Source organism: Panulirus ornatus, chromosome 1 (assembly GCF_036320965.1).
Source record: "Panulirus ornatus isolate Po-2019 chromosome 1, ASM3632096v1, whole genome shotgun sequence".
Taxonomy (NCBI): Eukaryota; Metazoa; Arthropoda; class Malacostraca; order Decapoda; family Palinuridae; genus Panulirus; species Panulirus ornatus.
The window spans coordinates 72,179,673-72,199,368 of NC_092224.1; the positions used below are offsets into that span (position 1 = coordinate 72,179,673).

General features: G+C 41.0%; 1 protein-coding gene across 1 annotated transcript in view; it reads left to right on the forward strand.

Annotated features, from left to right (window-relative positions):
- LRP1 (LDL receptor protein 1) overlaps positions 1–19,696 on the forward strand; it is a 1,167,923-nt gene that overhangs the window by 258,593 nt on the left and 889,634 nt on the right. Inside the window, exon 5 of the mRNA XM_071663699.1 lies at positions 12,917–13,030. Within this exon, the coding sequence (XP_071519800.1) occupies positions 12,917–13,030 (114 nt within the window). The remainder of the gene's footprint in view (positions 1–12,916; positions 13,031–19,696) is intronic.

Below are 19,696 nucleotides of genomic sequence, written 5' to 3' on the forward strand. Positions count from 1 at the left end.
GTTGGATGGTGGGGGAATGGAAGCCCTTACATTCTTCATTCATAATGATCAAGAGAAAATTGTTTCCCACCCTGCCCATATTCTTGACAGCTGTGATCACATGATTTTCCTAATATTTTGGATATGTTTTTCACCTGTAATCCATCCTACTGTAATTACACACTCTTGCTCATAATTGATTCATGTGGTCACACTCTTGTACAGTTACACCACTGATTTTCCGGCACTGTTGGTTCCAAAACCTTGTTGGATTAACCATTTTGCTAGACCAACCGTGGTCACATAATAGTAATTATCAACACACCTATAACCCACTAATTATACATCTCCCATGTGTTTTGAGTACACCATGGACTGCTAGAAATTTAAAATTGACAAATATCAAATGTTTGAGCACCCTAGGATGGTAAGTCTGTCCTTATATTGTTTGAATCCAGTGGCATATCTATGGTATGACAGGTAGGGCAGGTCCCCTGGGCGCCACTTGAAGGGGGGTGCCAGTGGTGTAATGGTGCCCTGGATCCAGGCAGTGATTTGGATCTTAAAGATTTAGATTTCTTGACCATGAAAACATATATTTGGCATTTGCAATCACATTGATGTCATTATTAGTTCAATAGTTATTCACAAAAGTTGATATTTCTGTAATGGCGTCCTGGATCCAGACAATGATCACTCCCAAAATCTAATCAATTGATCATTGTGTCATTTCTGACTTTCCCTGAAAATTTCATCAAAATCTGTTCATAACTTTTGTTGAAAGTTGCTCAGACAAACAAACAAATGCCGGTAAAAGCATAATCTCCTTCGCAAAGGTGATGAAAATAAAAAATATTGGTGTCATGTTTGGATAGGCGCAATTTCAGTGCTTGCCATAGGTGCTATTTCCCCTAGATACGCCCCTGTTTGAATCCTTCTATAGTCATGCTAATGTTGTAATTTAAGTTCTTTATGGAACAACTTAATCTGGTCCATTATTATGCTACCTGACAAGTCCACTCCATCACTCCAATGCTGTCGAAATCATTCCATCATTACTCAATTGTGCTCAGTACTCTTACCATCTTTCATAATTTTTCTAATCATCATTTGCTTCTTGGAATCGCTGTCTGTATAGAATTTCAGTATTTTCTCCCTTTGCTTCTTTATATCATAAACAGGTGATGAACCAATACTGTAAATGTCACACAGCTTATGCACCAAAACACCACAGCCCATTTTTTTCAACAGAACTACTTTATCTTAGATCGATATGGCCTGGTGTTTATGTTTGACACCACGACTGACACTCTCATATGTCTTAGAAGCCATAGCTAGGGCTAAATTTAAGCAATATAAGCTAAGAATTTCACAGAATTGCGGTATCACCACCAATGAGTGCAGTGTAAAGAATGTAAATAAGCGTGCCCTACACACAACACCATCTGTGACTGCCCAGTAAACTAGTTTGGTGGCCATGGTACTTTCAAGTTGTCACGCAATTTTGTCCGAACTAGAGGAGGTGCTGAACCATCAGTTGCCAGAAAATCGATCCGTGGTGTACCTATAATTGTATCTAAGCATAAAAAATGGTACCTCAACAAAGCTGACTGGAATAACTTATGATGATGCTTTTGTCTATGCCAAACAAATAGCAGAGGCTGTTGTTGTAGGAATGGAAGCATTTATCCCCTCTTCCTTCAAGATGACCTCTTCTTCCAATCCATGGTTCAACATTCCTGTTCTGAGGTCATTCAGGCAAGGGATCAGGCATATCAGGCTTGGAAAAACTCTCCCTCCCTTGAGTCCCATTCAGCATTATCACTGCCTGCAATCAATGCAAAGCATTCCTTTATTTAGAGGAAGTGCTATAACCTCACCTGTCTTTAGCGAAGGGCATTGCTAACAACTTCTATCACTCAGCTTTTCCTTCTGTTTTCCATTCTAACAGTATGATAGCTGTTTTTCCCATACACAAAGTAGCTCTCTTTGGTTCTCATATCTCCTCTAACTCCACTTTGAATGAATTAACATTTCTTCACCCCTTGATGTTCCTCTTACTAGTCCAGTGCCCCTCCCCATGATATCTTTTCAGACTGTTATAAATGCATTTTTTTTTTCTCTAGACACAAACAACGTTTATATGGCATCCATACTTGTAAACTGAAAGGGTATGCTCCTAAACTTGTACCTGTGCTTGCTCACCTGTTCTGTTTCTGTTTGAAAAACAAAACTTTTCCTTCTCCTTGGAAGCATGTGTTGGTACATCCCAACCCTAAGAAGGGTGACTGTTCTAAACCTTCAAACTAGTGTCCTGTTGCTTTGACATCTACCATTTCCACAATCTATGAATCCCTCCTCAGCTGCCATATCCTTAGACATCTTGAATCTTACAGTCTTCTCTCTGTTCACCACTGTGGCTTTCATAAGGTGAGATCCACTGGTGATATTCTTTCCTATCTTACTAATGTCTAGTCATCATTGCTGAAAGTTTCTGGAGAATCCTCTGTGGTTCCTCTTAACATATCCAGAGCTTTTGACAGGGTGTGGCATGGGGCTGTTATCTCTAAGGTCCCCTCTTGTAGCTTCCTTCCCCCACTTTGTTCCCTCCCTGGTTGATCTATCTCTGTGGTTGTTGGTGGATTAGCCTGCCTCTCATTTTCCATCAACAGTGGTGTCCCACAAAGTTTTGTTTTGTACCCTACAGTTTTCTCCTTTTTATCATTAATTTCCCCCTCTTCCACAAATAACCAAATGCACTCATACACTGACTGCTCAGCACTTCATTCTTCTGTATTTTTTAATTCTGTTCCTCTTTCTCTCACTTGATCTGCATCTCGTCTCAACACATCTTTTATAAACTCAGATTTGGACTGGATATCTCAGAGGGGTAGACAAAATCTGGTTAAGTTTAATTCCTCCAAGACCCATTGTCTTCCAATATCTGTATCAAAAATTCCTCAACTTTCATCTCTCCTTTGATGGTTATGTAATTCCACCTCTTGACTCAATAAGCATTTACATATTATTTATTATACTTAAACACTGTTTCCCATGGTAAAGAGGTAGCACCAGAAAGCAGATGAAGAATGGCCAAATCCAGTCATATACACACATATACATATAAACATAATCTTTTTTATTTTATTATACATAATTGCTGTTTCCTGCATCAGTGAGGTAGTGCCAGGAAACAGACGAAGAATGGCCCACCCACTCATATATACATTTATGTACATAAATGCCCACATACACTTATATACATACACATACACAAACATTACATACATACACATGTACATATTCATACTTGCTTGCCTTCATTCCTGTCGTTACCCCACCCCATAGGAAAACAGCATCGCTATCCCCTGCTTCAGTGAGGTAGTGCCAGGAATACAGGCAAAAAGTCCCCATTCATTCACAGTCAGTCTCTGGCTTTCATGTGTAATGCACTGAAACCACAGCTCCCTCTCCACATCCAGGCCCCACCCACCTTTCCAGGATTTTCCCCAGATGCTTCACCTGCCTTGGATCAGTCCATTGACAGCACGTCGACCCCTGTATACCACATCATTCCAGTTCACTATATTTCTTGCACACCTTTCTCCCTCCTGTATGTTCAGGCCCCGATCGCTCAAAATCTTTTTCACTCCATCCTTCCACCTCCAGTTTGGTCTCCTGCTTCTCCTTGTTCCCTCTACCTCTGACACATATATCCTCTTTGTCAATCTATCCTCACACATTGTCTCCATATGTCCAAACCATTTCAGTACACTCTCTTCTGCTCTCTCAACCATACTCTTTCTATTTTCATACATCTCTCTTACCCATGCATTACTTACTTGATCAAACCACCTCATGCCACATATTGTCCTCAAGCTTTCCATTTCCAACACATCCACCCTCCTCCATACTATCCTCTCTATAGCCCATGCCTCACAACCGTATAACATTGTTGGATCTACTATTCCTTCAGACATACCCATTTTTGCTCTCTGTTTATAAACATACTTGGTATTATTGTAATATCCATTCTATCTTGGAAATCCCACATTTCAGAAATAGTCACATCTGCCTTGAAGAACCTGGGAGTCCTTTTTGGATGTTGAAATTTCTTTTCTTCTGATCAGATGCTCCATTTATACAAAGGATTGATCTGTCCTTGAATGAAGTACTGCCCTCACATATGGGATATGGTGCCTAAGGATTGTTGGAATGCATGTATAAAGACAAGGGAGATAAAGGGGAGTGTCCAATCTACAGAGGTTTAAGTTTGTTGAGCATACCTGGTAAGTTATATGATAGAGTTGTGATTGAGAGGAGTGAATGCATGTACAAAGCATCTAATTAGGGATGAACAGTTTGGTTTCAGAACTGGTAGAGAATGTATGAATCAGGTTTTTGCTTTGAAGAATGTGTGTAAGAAATATAGAGAGAAATTGATGGATTTGTATGTGGCAATTATGGATCTGGAGAAAGCATATAATAGGGTTGATAGAGATTCCTTGTGGAAAAGCTTAAGAATATAGATGCTCCCCGACTCATGATGGGGGGTTATGTTCTGATAAACCCATCGTAAGTTGAAAATATAGCAAGACAAAAATACATTTGTACATTTAACCTATCAAACATCATACCTTAACCTAGCCTACTTTAAACATTCTCAGAACACTTGCATTAGTCTACAGTTGAACAAAATCAACTAACACAAAGCCTATTTCATAATAGTGTTTCTTTACTGTGAACTTTCTTGGTGCCTCGGGTATAACTTCATGCTGGGCAATTATCTTTTAATTTCATCTCAAGAGTAATTGCTTTCCTCCTCCTCTTCTCACCAGAGGCAGGAGACACATGGGCATTTTGTAAAAATGATGGGATGCAAAAACACAAGGTCAAAAAAATACTGGCAACACGGTATACTGTAGAGTAACAGTTGTTTGCACTCATGATCGTGTGGCTGACTGGAAGCTGCAGCATCGCAAGAGAGTATTGTATCGCATAGTGCTAGCATGAGAATAGATCAAAATTCAAAGTACGGTTTCTACTGAATACATATTGCTGTCACATCATCGTATGTCAAAAGTCATAAGTTGAACCACTGTAAGTCAGGGAGCACCTGTATACAGTGGGGTATGAATGGTGCTAGAAGCAGAGAAGATATCATTATGGGTGTAAGGCATATGTACAAGTAGTAAGAGAGGAGAGTGAATGGTTGTAGATGAAGGCTGGTCTGTGGCAGCATTATGTTATGTCATCATGGTTGTTTAATTTGTTTATGGATGGGATGGTGAAGGAGATAAATGTGAAAATCTTGGAGACAAGGGTGAGAATGCAGCCTGTAAAGGATGAGAGGGCCTGGAAAGTGAAATAGTCGTTGTTTGCTGATGATACAACAATGGTAGGAGATTTGAGTGTGAAACTGCAGAAGTTGGTGACTGATTTTGGAAGTGTGTTTAAAAGGAAGAAGTTGAGAATAAATGTGAGTAGAAGCAAGGTTATTACGTTTATCAGAATTGAGGGATAGGTTCAATGGAATTTGAGTTTGAATGGAGAAAAAGTGAGGAAGTGAATTGTTTTAGATACCTGAGAATGGACATGGCAGCATGTGAAACCATGGAAGTTGGGTAAGGGATGGAGGCTCTGGGAACACTGAAGAATGTGTGGAAAGGTAGATCAGTATCTGTTAGGGTAAAAATGGATATGTTTGAAGTTATAGTAGTGCCAACATTATGATGTGGATGTAAGACATGGGCTTTAGATATGACTGTGTAGAGGAGAGTGGGTGTATTGGGAATTAATTGTTTGAGGACATTATGTGGTGTGAGGTGATTTAATTGAGTAAGCAATGAAAGGGTTAGAGAAAGGTGTGGTTGGACATAAGGAGAGATTAAGTGAGGAAGAGTCAACAAAGAGGATATATGTGTCAGAAGTGGAGGGAACAAGGAGAATATAGCGACCAAATTGGAGATGGAAGGAAGGTGTGAAAAAACGTTCTGGGCAATTGGGGCCTGAACGTTTAGGTGAAAGCCATGCAAGGGATTGAGTGAATGGAAATGATGTGATGTAGAGGGGTTGATGCGCTATGAGTGGCCTGAACCAGGGCATTCGAAGTATCCACATTAAACCATGTAAAAGCCTATGATGCCCCTCTCAGCACATTTACATCCAAAAGTTTCTCTTTTACTTGCCTATCAATTAAGACGTAATCCAAAAATGCCCACTGACCATGTCCTATTCAGTAAGTATACTTGTGTATGTCCCTATTTTTAGATCAGGTATTCCCAATCACCAGTCCTTTTTCAGAACACAGCTCAACAAGCTGTTTGCAATTTCCATTCTTAGCATTGAATACCCCATGCTTACCCTCAACTATGACATTAATCACCACATATAAACCACCCATAACTCACTCCTGGTCTCTTATATAAAAACTACAGACACACTTACTCAGTTCCTTCCAAAGCGCTTGCTTCTCATGATCCTTCTTCTCATTGCCAATGCATAAGCACTAATAATTATCCATCTCTTGCCATCCACTTTCATTTTTATCCTCATTAGTCTATATTTTACCTCCTTACAATCTTTCACACCCACAACTCCTGTTTAGGTGCAGTGCTACTCCTTTCTTTTGTCCTCTCACCAACCCCTCTTTACTCCTAAATAATTTGTAAACCATTCTTTTCCTTTATCCTTGAGGTTTATTTCACTCAGAGACAGGACATCCAGGTTTCCTTCCTTAAACATACCACTAGTCTCTCCTTTCCTCTTATTTTGGTTACATCCAAACACATTTAGACACCCCATCTTGAGCCTTCAAGGAGGATGAGCACCCTGTGTGGCCTCTTCTTTGATACTACTGTTAAAAATAGAAATGCAAGAAAGGGCTGGGGGTTTCAAAACCCCTCCCATCTCCTGTAGTCACCTTCTATGACATGCAGGGAATACAGAAGTACGATTCTTTCTTCCTTACCCCAGGGATATATATATTTATATCTATTTATGTATTTTGCTTTGTTGCTGTGTCCTGCGTTAGTGAGGTAGCGCAAGGAACAGACGAAAGAATGGCCCAACCCACCCTTATACAAATGTATATACATATACGTCGTCCACACACGCAAATATACATACCTTTACATCTCAACGTATACATATATATACACACACAGACATGTACATATATACACATGTACATAATTCATACTGTCTGCCTTTATTCGTTCCCATCGCCACCCCGCCACACATGAAATAACAACCCCCTCCTCCCAAATGTGTGCGAGGTAGCGCTAGGAAAAGACAACAAAGGCCACTTTCGTTCACACTCAGTCTCTAGCTGTCATGTAATAATGCACCGAAACCACAGCCACTTTCACTCACACTCAGTCTCTAGCTGTCATGTAATAATGCACTGAAACCACAGCCACTTTCATTCACACTCAGTCTCTAGCTGTCATGTAATAATGCACCGAAACCACAGCTCCCTTTCCACATCCAGGCCCCACACAACTTTCCATGGTTTACCCCAGATGCTTCACATGCCCTGGTTCAATCCATTGACAGCACGTTGGCCCCGGTATACCACATCGATCCAGTTCACTCTATTCCTTGCACGCCTTTCACCCTCCTGTATGTTCAGGCCCTGATCACTCAAAATCTTTTTCACTCCATCTTTCCACCTCCAATTTGGTCTCCCACTTCTCCTCGTTCCCTCCACCTCTGACACATATATCCTCTTGGTCAGTCTTTCCTCACTCATTCTCTCCATGTGACCAAGCCATTTCAAAACCACCCTCTTCTGCTCTCTCAACCACACACTTTTTATTACCACACATCTCTCTTACCCTATTATTAGTTACTCGATCAAACCACCTCACACCACACATTGTCCTCAAACATCTCATTTCCTGCACATCCACCCTCCTCCACACAACTCTATCCATAGCCCACGCCTCGCAACCATATAACATTGTTGGAACCACTATTCCTTCAAACATACCCATTTTTGCTTTCCGAGATAATGTCCTCGACTTCCACACATTCTCCAATGCTCCCAGAACTTTCGCCCCCTCCTCAACCCTATGATTCACTTCCGCTTCCATGGTTCCATCCGCTGCCAAATCCACTCCCAGATATCTAAAACACTTCACTTTCTCCAGTTTTTCTCCATTCAAACTTACCTCCCAATTGACTTGTCCCTCAACCCTACTGTACCTAATAACCTTGCTCTTATTCACATTTACTCTTAACTTTCTTCTTTCACACACTTTGCCAAACTCAGTTACCAGCTTCTGCAGTTTCTCACACAAATCAGCCACCAGCGCTGTATCATCAGCAAACAACAACTGACTCACTTCCCAAGCTCTCTCATCCACAACAGACTTCATACTTGCCCCTCTTTCCAAAACTCTTGCATTCACCTCCCTAACAACCCCATCCATAAACAAGTTAAACAACCATGGAGACATCACACACCCCTGCTGCAAACCTACATTCACTGAGAACCAATCACTTTCCTCTCTTCCCACACGTACACATGCCTTACATCCTAAATAAAAACTTTTCACTGCTTCTAACAACTTGCCTTACACACCATATATTCTTAATACCTTCCACAGAGCATCTCTATCAACTCTATCATATGCCTTCTCCAGATCCATAAATGCTACATACAAATCCATTTGCTTTTCTAAGTATTTCTCACATACATTCTTCAAAGCAAACACCTGATCCACACATCCTCTACCACTTCTGAAACCACACTGCTCTTCCCCAATCTGATGCTCTGTACATGCCTTTACCTTCTCAATCAATACCCTCCCATATAAATTTCCAGGAATACTCAGCAAACTTATACCTCTGTAATTTGAGCACTCACTCTTATCCCCTTTGCCTTTGTACAATGGTACTATGCAAGCATTCCGCCAATCCTCAGGCACCTCACCATGAGTCATCCATACATTAAATAACCTTACCAACCAGTCAACAGTACAGTCACCCCCTTTTTTAATAAATTCCACTGCAATGCCATCCAAACCCGCTGCCTTGCCGGCTTTCATCTTCCGCAAAGCTTTTACTACCTCTTCTCTGCTCACTAAATCATTTTCCCTAACCCTCTCACTTTGCACACCACCTCGACCAAAACGCCCTATATCTGCCACTCTATCATCAAACACATTCAACAAACCTTCAAAATACTCACTCCATCTCCTTCTCACATCACCACTACTTGTTATCACCTCCCCATTAGCCCCCTTCACTGAAGTTCCCATTTGCTCCCATGTCTTACATACTTTATTTACCTCCTTCCAAAACATCTTTTTATTCTCCCTAAAATTTAATGATACTCTCTCACCCCAACTCTCGTTTGCCCTCTTTTTCACCTCTTGCACCTTTCTCTTGACCTCCTGCCTCTTTCTTTTATACATCTCCCACTCATTTGCATTATTTTCCTGCAAAAATCGTCCAAATGCCTCTTCTCTTTCACTAATAATCTTACTTCTTCATCCCACCACTCACTACCCTTTCTAATCTGCCCACCTCCCACCCTTCTCATGCCACAAGCATCTTTTGCGCAAGCCATCACTGCTTCCCTAAATACATCCCATTCCTCCCCCACTCCCCTTACATCCTTTGTTCTCACCTTTTTCCATTCTGTATTCAGTCTCTCCTGGTATTTCCTCACACAAGTCTCCTTCCCAAGCTCACTTACTCTCACCACTCTCTTCACCCCAACATTCTCTCTTCTTTTCTGAAAACCTCTACAAATCTTCACCTTCGCCTCCACAAGATAATGATCAGACATCCCTCCAGTTGCACCTCTCAGCACATTAACATCCAAAAGTCTCTCTTTCGCGCGCCTATCAATTAACACGTAATCCAATAACGCTCTCTGGCCATCTCTCCTACTTGCATACATATACTTATGTATATCTCTCTTTTTAAACCAGGTATTCCCAATCACCAGTCCTTTTTCAGCTCATAAATCTACAAGCTCTTCACCATTTCCATTTATAACACTGAACCCCCCATGTATACCAATTATTCCCTCCACTGCTTCATTACTCACCTTTGCATTCAAATCACCCATCACTATAACCCGGTCTCGTACATCAAAACCACTAACACATTCATTCAGCCGCTTCCAAAACACTTGCCTCTCATGATCTTTCTTCTCATGCCCAGGTGCATATGCACCAATAATCACCCATCTCTCTCCATCCACTTTCAGTTTTACCCATATTAATCGAGAATTTACTTTCTTACACTCTATCACATACTCCCCCCACTCCTGTTTCAGGAGTAGTGCTACTCCTTCCCTTGCTCTTGTCCTCTCACTAACCCCTGACTTTACTCCCAAGACACTCCCAAACCACTCTTCCCCTTTACCCTTGAGCTTCGTTTCACTCAGAGCCAAAACATCCAGGGTCCTTTCCTCAAACATACTACCTATCTCTCCTTTTTTCTCATCTTGGTTACATCCACACACATATAGACACCCCAATCTGAGCCTTCGAGGAGGATGAGCACTCCCCTGCGTGACTCCTTCCTCTGTTTCCCCTTTTAGAAAGTTAAAATACAAGGAGGGGAGGGTTTCTAGCCCCGCGCTCCTGTCCCCTTTAGTTGCCTTCTACGACATGAGAGGAATGCGTGGGAAGTATTCTTTCTCCCCAGTCCCCAGGGATAGTAGTAGCTTGGAATATTTCAGCAGGAGCATAAGGTTGAAGTAGATGGCAGGAGCATTAGGTAGTAGTAGATTGTAGGAACATTAGGTAGCCTCTACAAACACTGTGCTAGAATTGCCCTCTGCCAGTGGGCCTGTTAAGGTTGAGGCATAAAGGCTAAGAAGCAACACTGAAGTTCACTAGTTATGGAGACTCTATTGCCATGGCCACCCCCTTGATGGAGTCCCAGTTGGAATAGGCGTCATAAATATAGATAGATACTTTTTTTCAAATACATTTGCTATATATGTATAATATATATATGTATTATTCGCACAATAATTCCCTGTGCATGCTGATTAAATCACCTTATGATGACATCTGGCATTTAAGGGTTGAGATGATTTTTTACATAATGTTTATTTATCTACTCAGACACAATGCCAGTCACTTTGGAAATCTTCTTAGGTCTTTTTGAGAGTCAAAGGAATCTGTTATAACTGAATCAATAGGTTTGATTTTTCTTTTAGTTTGTTTTCTGAGAAGATATGAGATGGCTAAACCTGGGAATAAAATTATGTTGGTATGGTTTTGGAAAATTTTGCCATCGGAATTTCATCCTGTATGTCAAGTTAAGACCCTGAAAGATTTCATTGATCCTTTAAGCCTTTCTTTTCAAGGTACATATGTGTTTAGATGAAGTTCGTATCGTACTCTATTCACAGCCAGGGTTGTTTGCTAGATTACATAGGGTAAGGAAAGTGGTTTTTACCTTGGCATTCTTGAGGAACCTCTTTTTGGATGAGATTAGCAAGAGGGGTCTGTGGAGTGCAACAAACACTGTTTGACATTATCCCTATTTAGATCTGAATCTTCCATGTGTTGCAGTAGGTGTGCCCCACACACACACACACACACACACACACACACACACACACACACACACACACACTCTCTCTCTCTCTCTCTCTCTCTCATGTGGAGCATGCACATAGATGCTCATAGGGCTATGTCTATAGATAAGAAATGTAGATTTTGAAGATGATGAGCCACATCCCTACCATGTTCAGAGGTCTATGAGCATCCTTACCTTCTCTTATCTTCCTTTCTTCATTTTGTTTTCTGTTTTTTCTTATCTCCTGAGCAATGAATGGCCCTAGACTTCATTGCTCAGGGAATGATGGTGATGGTTGTCTGTTGGTAACTTTCTTGCTGTGCTGTGACATCACAGACTCAAGAATATTGATGTATATTATTGATTCCCTGTGAATGAGTATCAACAGGCTTCACATGTTTTATGGTCAAAGGGAGTGAATCCTCATGGGTATACTCTATTTGGGTGTAGGTTGGTGTTTTTATCTCCCACTGCACGAATACTATAACAGATTTTTTTTTTACCTATTTGCACTGTACAGGAGGGAATTTTTATGCTTATGGAGCCCCATCTCTTGTACATTCTCTATTATACAACCTCTTAGATTTATGTATTCTGTCTGCATTAACCTTGTCCTTAGTTGCTCTGTACCATTCTTCCACCTTTCTTATATTATAAAAGTATTTCTTTACATCATTATTAACAAGCTTTTTATCTAATTTCATGTTATGTCCTCTGGTTGCTCTACATCATTATTTACAAGCTTTTTATTTAATTTTATGTTATATCCTCTGGTAGCTCTATCCCTACATCTATCATAGAACTCTCCACATCATCATTATCTTTTAAGAACTTGAGGTTGTGATCAGGTTCATCTTTCCCCCTTCTTTCATCCAATGTGGGTGGCTTTATAGTCTCCAGCCTTTCCCAGTAACAGCTCTCTTAATCCTGACACCATCTTCACTAATCTCCTCTGGACCTTTCCCATGGGCTCTTTGTACTTCTTTAGGTGCAATGACCAAACCGTAGAACCAGCAGACAGTTTAGCTCCATAACTGTTCTCCTTATATGGGACTTTGGCAACAAGTTAGGGACAGTGTCAACTCCTAAATACTTCTCATGCACATAGAATCATGAAGCTTGATATATGCTAGTTAATAATCATATTGACGCCTTCTTTTGCTTTGTTCCATCCTCTTTACTTTATATTTGCTTGAGTTAAATTTCATCAACCAAATTTCAGGCCAACTTTGTAGTCTGTTTAGGTCCCCTTAAGTGCTGATGCAGTCCTCACTTTTTGCTTCCCTCATGCTCACAGGGCACTGCCTAAGGTATAGAAATATTTTTTTGTTCTTTTGCCACATATATTTCTAGTATTTTTTCAACTTAGAACCTTATTTTTCAGATGATACTGGGCAGTGTCAGACGTTAGGGTGCAAGTATGGTTGTAAACCAACAGATAAAGGACCACAGTGTTTCTGTTCTGAGGGCCAGCAACCTAATGGAACTGAATGTATTGGTATGTATGATTTTAGAAAATGTAATTACAAGTAATGGACAGTCAGTCAAGTCAAGAACTGTTTATTTTCATTAGATAATGGAAGTACAGGTTGAATCTTGATTTTCCAGCAACATTGGAACCAAAACCATTCTGGATTAGTGATTTGACCTGCCAGTTGTAGTTGGTATAGGAAAACCTTTTTGATACTTCACTAAACAAAATATATCACTGTTTTATAAATGTAAACCAAGTACAAAGTAGTTAAACAAGATTTTACTAAACAAACATAAAAATCTCTAATGATTCAATATTCATTTACCAAATGTTTTACATTATTCTTGCCTTTAATATGAAAAGCCCTGATGCACTTCTAACTATTTTCAATTCTGGAAGTAGTACTCTGTCTGGGTTGTTGTCTTTTTCATTTTTGCTTATACAAGTAACACCTGGGACTAGAGTTGTGACTGATACATCTGGTGTAGCAGACACTTAGGCTACTAGATTTTCAGCTGTAGAGGGTTGTTGTAGTAACATAGGCATATCCCAAGGTTATAAGAAGACACATTCTGGTCCAGCCTATGGTCTGCTTGTTTATTCTTTGCCAAAATCATAGCTAACACACTAGTCCACTTATAAGTACTGGAACATTAAACAAAAGATGATCATAGTGGAGTATTCAGTCCTTCAACAGGGTATCATAATGATAGTATCCTGAGTATATACCAATACACAAGACTTCTCCCCCCTTCCTTGTTTCCTGACCAAAAATTAAATAGTCATTCTTTCTAAAAAATATAATACTATGGTTGTAGAAAAAAAATAGTATAAAAACTTGATATTCCATTTAAACATGAATAACTGTGTAATCAAATACTACGAGACACAAAAGACATACTTCAGAGGTTAAGTCTATCAGGGGGCTTCACCACTCTTCTGGATCATCTCAGTACTAGTGCCTGAGGCAAAGATACATTTACATGAGATTTGGGCTCATCATTGACATGCCCTGCTAAATCATGATGATGGAAATCATTCTCTTTCCTAGCTTCATGGCCTGAACTAACCACCGTTGGGATAACCCCTTATCCTGTATCACCATCTCTTGCAGGGAAACTGCAGTTTCCATTTGGCAGACTATTGGAAAACAGATCCTCAGAAGCATCTTAGCCATGAAAACTGGAAATCTGTGCATGGTTGAAGCATCTTGGCCATGAGAAACTAGAAATCTGTGCATGATTTGATCTGCATGCCTCTTCCATACAATATTTCTAGAATCTCATACATGAACCTTATAATTCCTTAATCCTAACACTTCAAAGACTTCCCTTTTACCCAAGATTCTCTTTCTCCATAGTTTTTCAGAAATACTGCATCACCTAACTGGTAGAGTTTATTTTCATCGCAACAAGCACTATCACTCAACTGAGCTAATATTTTGTTTTTCTGTGGCTCATGCTTGACTAACTCTGTAGTTACTTTGAAATTTCTGTTAAACATCAGCTCAGCTGGTGTCTTACCAGCTCCACAGAGGACAGCCTTCCTCTGATTATGCAAAAACCTCCAGATTTAAACTGTCATGATAAGATTTCTTTATTCTTTCAATGTTCTTACTGCTCTTTCTGCCACTCCATTAGAAGAAGGGTTATAGGGAGTAGGCATTACATGTTTGATACGATTTCTCTTAGAAAAACTGCAGCATCTCTTGGGACACCAAATAAGGGGCATTATCTGTTTATGGATGGGGTTGTTAGGGAGGTAAATGCAAGAGTTTTGGAAAGAGGGGCAAGTATGAAGTCTGTTGGGGATGAGAGAGCTTGGGAAGTGAGTCAGTTGTTGTTCGCTGATGATACAGCGCTGGTGGCGGATTCATGTGAGAAACTGCAGAAGCTGGTGACGGAGTTTGGTAAAGTGTGTGGAAGAAGAAAGTTAAGAGTAAATGTCAATAAGAGCAAGGTTATTAGGTACAGTAGGGTTGAGGGTCAAGTCAATTGGGAGGTGAGTTTGAATGGTGAGAGGCTGGAGGAAGTGAAGAGTTTTAGATATCTGGGAGTGGATCTGTCAGCGGATGGAACCATGGAAGCGGAAGTGGATCATAGGGTGGGGGAGGGGGCGAAAATTTTGGGAGCCTTGAAAAATGTGTGGAAGTCGAGAACATTATCCCGGAAAGCAAAAATGGGTATGTTTGAAGGAATAGTAGTTCCAACAATGTTGTATGGTTGCGAGGCGTGGGCTATGGATAGAGTTGTGCGTAGGAGGATGGATGTGCTGGAAATGAGATGTTTGAGGACAATGTGTGGTGTGAGGTGGTTTGATCGAGTAAGTAACGTAAGGGTAAGAGAGATGTGTGGAAATAAAAAGAGCGTGGTTGAGAGAGCAGAAGAGGGTGTTTTGAAGTGGTTTGGGCACATGGAGAGAATGAGTGAGGAAAGATTGACCAAGAGGATATATGTGTCGGAGGTGGAGGGAACGAGGAGAAGAGGGAGACCAAATTGGAGGTGGAAAGATGGAGTGAAAAGGATTTTGTGTGATCGGGGCCTGAACATGCAGGAGGGTGAAAGGAGGGCAAGGAATAGAGTGAATTGGAGCGATGTGGTATACAGGGGTTGACGTGCTGTCAGTGGATTGAATCAAGGCATGTGAAGCGTCTGGGGTAAACCATGGAAAGCTGTGTAGGTATGAATATTTGCGTGTGTGGACGTGTGTATGTACATGTGTATGGGGGGGGGGGGTTGGGCCATTTCTTTCGTCTGTTTCCTTGCGCTACCTCGCAAACGCGGGAGACAGCGACAAAGTATAAAAAAAAAAAAAAAAAAAAAAAAAAAAAAAAAAAAAAAAAAAAAATCTGTAACAAATGTATCTATCAAGTACATCTGGCAATCCAAAATTACAGAAAGATTTTCTTAGTAGATTAATAGGAACGGTGGAGGTCATGGAATTAGTTACATAAACATCTAAATATTTTGTGAATGAATCAGTGAGTTAATCATATAAAAGATAAAGGAAAGGCATATAATGATATGGAAAACTATTATTTATTTTTTTATTATACTTTGTCGCTGTCTCCCGCGTTTGCGAGGTAGCGCAAGGAAACAGACGAAAGAAATGGCCCAACCCCCCCCATACACATGTATATACATACGTCCACACACGCAAATATACATACCTACACAGCTTTCCAGGGTTTACCCCAGACGCTTCACATGCCCTGATTCAATCCACTGACAGCACGTCAACCCCGGTATACCACATCGCTCCGATTCACTCTATTCCTTGCCCTCCTTTCACCCTCCTGCATGTTCAGGCCCCGATCACACAAAATCTTTTTCACTCCATCTTTCCACCTCCAATTTGGTCTCCCTCTTCTCCTCGTTCCCTCCACCTCCGACACATATATCCTCTTGGTCAATCTTTCCTCACTCATTCTCTCCATGTGCCCAAACCACTTCAAAACACCCTCTTCTGCTCTCTCAACCACGCTCTTTTTATTTCCACACATCTCTCTTACCCTTACGTTACTTACTCGATCAAACCACCTCACACCACACATTGTCCTCAAACATCTCATTTCCAGCACATCCATCCTCCTGCGCACAACTCTATCCATAGCCCACGCCTCGCAACCATACAACATTGTTGGAACCACTATTCCTTCAAACATACCCATTTTTGCTTTCCGAGATAATGTTCTCGACTTCCACACATTCTTCAAGGCCCCCAGAATTTTCGCCCCCTCCCCCACCCTATGATCCACTTCCGCTTCCATGGTTCCATCCGCTGCCAGATCCACTCCCAGATATCTAAAACACTTCACTTCCTCCAGTTTTTCTCCATTCAAACTCACCTCCCAATTGACTTGACCCTCAACCCTACTGTACCTAATAACCTTGCTCTTATTCACATTTACTCTTAACTTTCTTCTTCCACACACTTTACCAAACTCAGTCACCAGCTTCTGCAGTTTCTCACATGAATCAGCCACCAGCGCTGTATCATCAGCGAACAACAACTGACTCACTTCCCAAGCTCTCTCATCCCCAACAGACTTCATACTTGCCCCTCTTTCCAAAACTCTTGCATTTACCTCCCTAACAACCCCATCCATAAACAAATTAAACAACCATGGAGACATCACACACCCCTGCCGCAAACCTACATTCACTGAGAACCAATCACTTTCCTCTCTTCCTACACGTACACATGCCTTACATCCTCGATAAAAACTTTTCACTGCTTCTAACAACTTTCCTCCCACACCATATATTCTTAATACCTTCCACAGAGCATCTCTATCACCTCTATCATATGCCTTCTCCAGATCCATAAATGCTACATACAAATCCATTTGCTTTTCTAAGTATTTCTCACATACATTCTTCAAAGCAAACACCTGATCCACACATCCTCTACCACTTCTGAAACCACACTGCTCTTCCCCAATCTGATGCTCTGTACATGCCTTCACCCTCTCAACCAATACCCTCCCATATAATTTACCAGGAATACTCAACAAACTTATACCTCTGTAATTTGAGCACTCACTCTTATCCCCTTTGCCTTTGTACAATGGCACTATGCACGCATTCCTCCAATCCTCAGGCACCTCACCACGAGTCATACATACATTAAATAACCTTACCAACCAGTCAACAATACAGTCACCCCCTTTTTTAATAAATTCCACTGCAATACCATCCAAACCTGCTGCCTTGCCGGCTTTCATCTTCCTCAAAGCTTTCACTACCTCTTCTCTGTTTACCAAAGAAGAGGTAGTGAAAGCTGTGCGGAAGATGAAAGCCGGCAAGGCAGCAGGTTTGCCGCTGCAAAACTATGGAAAACTATGACCATATAATTATCATTGTGCCTATCCATCTCATTAAGGATGTAAACTTCTTCAGTTAAAAGGTATTTTACAACAGCAAGATTTCTTGTACATGTTGTTTTAGTATGTATATATATATAATTATTTTTCATTATGCTTTGTCGCTGTCTCACATTAGCGAGGTATTGCAAGGAAACAGATGAAAGAATGGCCCAGCCCACCCACATGCACATGTATATATATACACATCCACACACGCACATATACATACCTGTACATCTCAATGTATACATATATATAGACACACTGACATATACATATATACACATGTACATAACTCATACTGTCTGCCCTTATTCATTCCCATCGCCACCCCGCCACACATGAAATGAAAAACCCCTCCTCCCGCATGTACGCGAGGTAGCGCTACGAAAAGACAACAAAGCCCACATTCGTTCACACTCAGTCTCTAGCTGTCATGTATAATGCACCGAAACCACAGCTCCCTTTCCACATCCAGGCCCCACAGAACTTTCCATGGTTTACCCCAGATGTTTCACATGCCCTGGTTCAATCCATTGACAGCACATCAACCTCGGTATACCACATCATTCCAATTCACTCTATTCCTTGCTCGCCTTTCACCCTCCTGCATGTTCAGGCCCCGATCACTCAAAATCTTTTTCACTCCATCTTTCCACCTCAGTTTGGTCTCCCACTTCTCCTCATTCCCTCCACCTCTGACACATAAATCCTCTTTGTCAATCTTTCCTCACTCACTCTCTCCACGTGATCAAACCGTTTTAAAACACCCTCTTCTGCTCTCTCAACCACACTCTTTTTATTACCACACATCTCTCTTACCCTTTCATTGCTTACTCGATCAAACCACCTCACACCACATATTGTCCTTAAACATCTCATTTCCAGCACATCCACCCTCCTCCACACAACTCTATCCATATCCAATGCCTCGCAATCATATAACATTGTTGGAACCACCATTCCTTCAAACATACCCATTTTTGCTTTCCAAGATAACGTTCTCGACTTCCACACATTTTTCACCGCTCCCAGAACTTTCACCCCCTCCCCCACCCTATGATTCACTTCCACTTCCATGGTTCCATCTGCTGCCAAATCCACTCCCAGATATCTAAACACTCCATTTCCTCCAGTTTTTCTCTATTCAAACTTACCTCCCAGTTGACTTGGCCCTCGACCCTACTGTACCTAATAACCTTGCTCTTATTCACATTTACTCTCATCTTTCTTCTTCACACACTTTACCAAACTCAGTCACCAGCTTCTGCAGTTTCTCACCCGAATCAGCCACCAGCGCTGTATCATCAGCGAACAACAACTGACACACTTCCCAAGCTCTCTCATTCACAACAGACTTCATACTTGCCCCTCTTTCCAAAACTCTTGCATTCACCACCCTAACAACCCCATCCATGAACAAATTAGACAACCATGGAGACATCACGCACCCCTGCCGCAAACCAACATTCACTGAGAACCAATCACTTTCCTCTCTTCCTACACGTACACATGCCTTACATCCTCGATAAAAACATTTTCACTGCTTCTAACAACTTACCTCCCACACCATATATTCTTAGTACCTTCTACAGGTATATATATATATATATATATATATATATATATATATATATATATATATATATATATATATATATATATATATATTTTCCCTGGGGATAGGGGAGTAAGAATACTTCCCACGTATTCCCTGCGTGTCGTAGAAGGCGACTAAAAGGGGAGGGAGCTGGGGGCTGGAAACCCTCCCCTCTCAATTTTTTTTAATTTTCCAAAAGAAGGAACAGAGAAGGGGGCCAGGT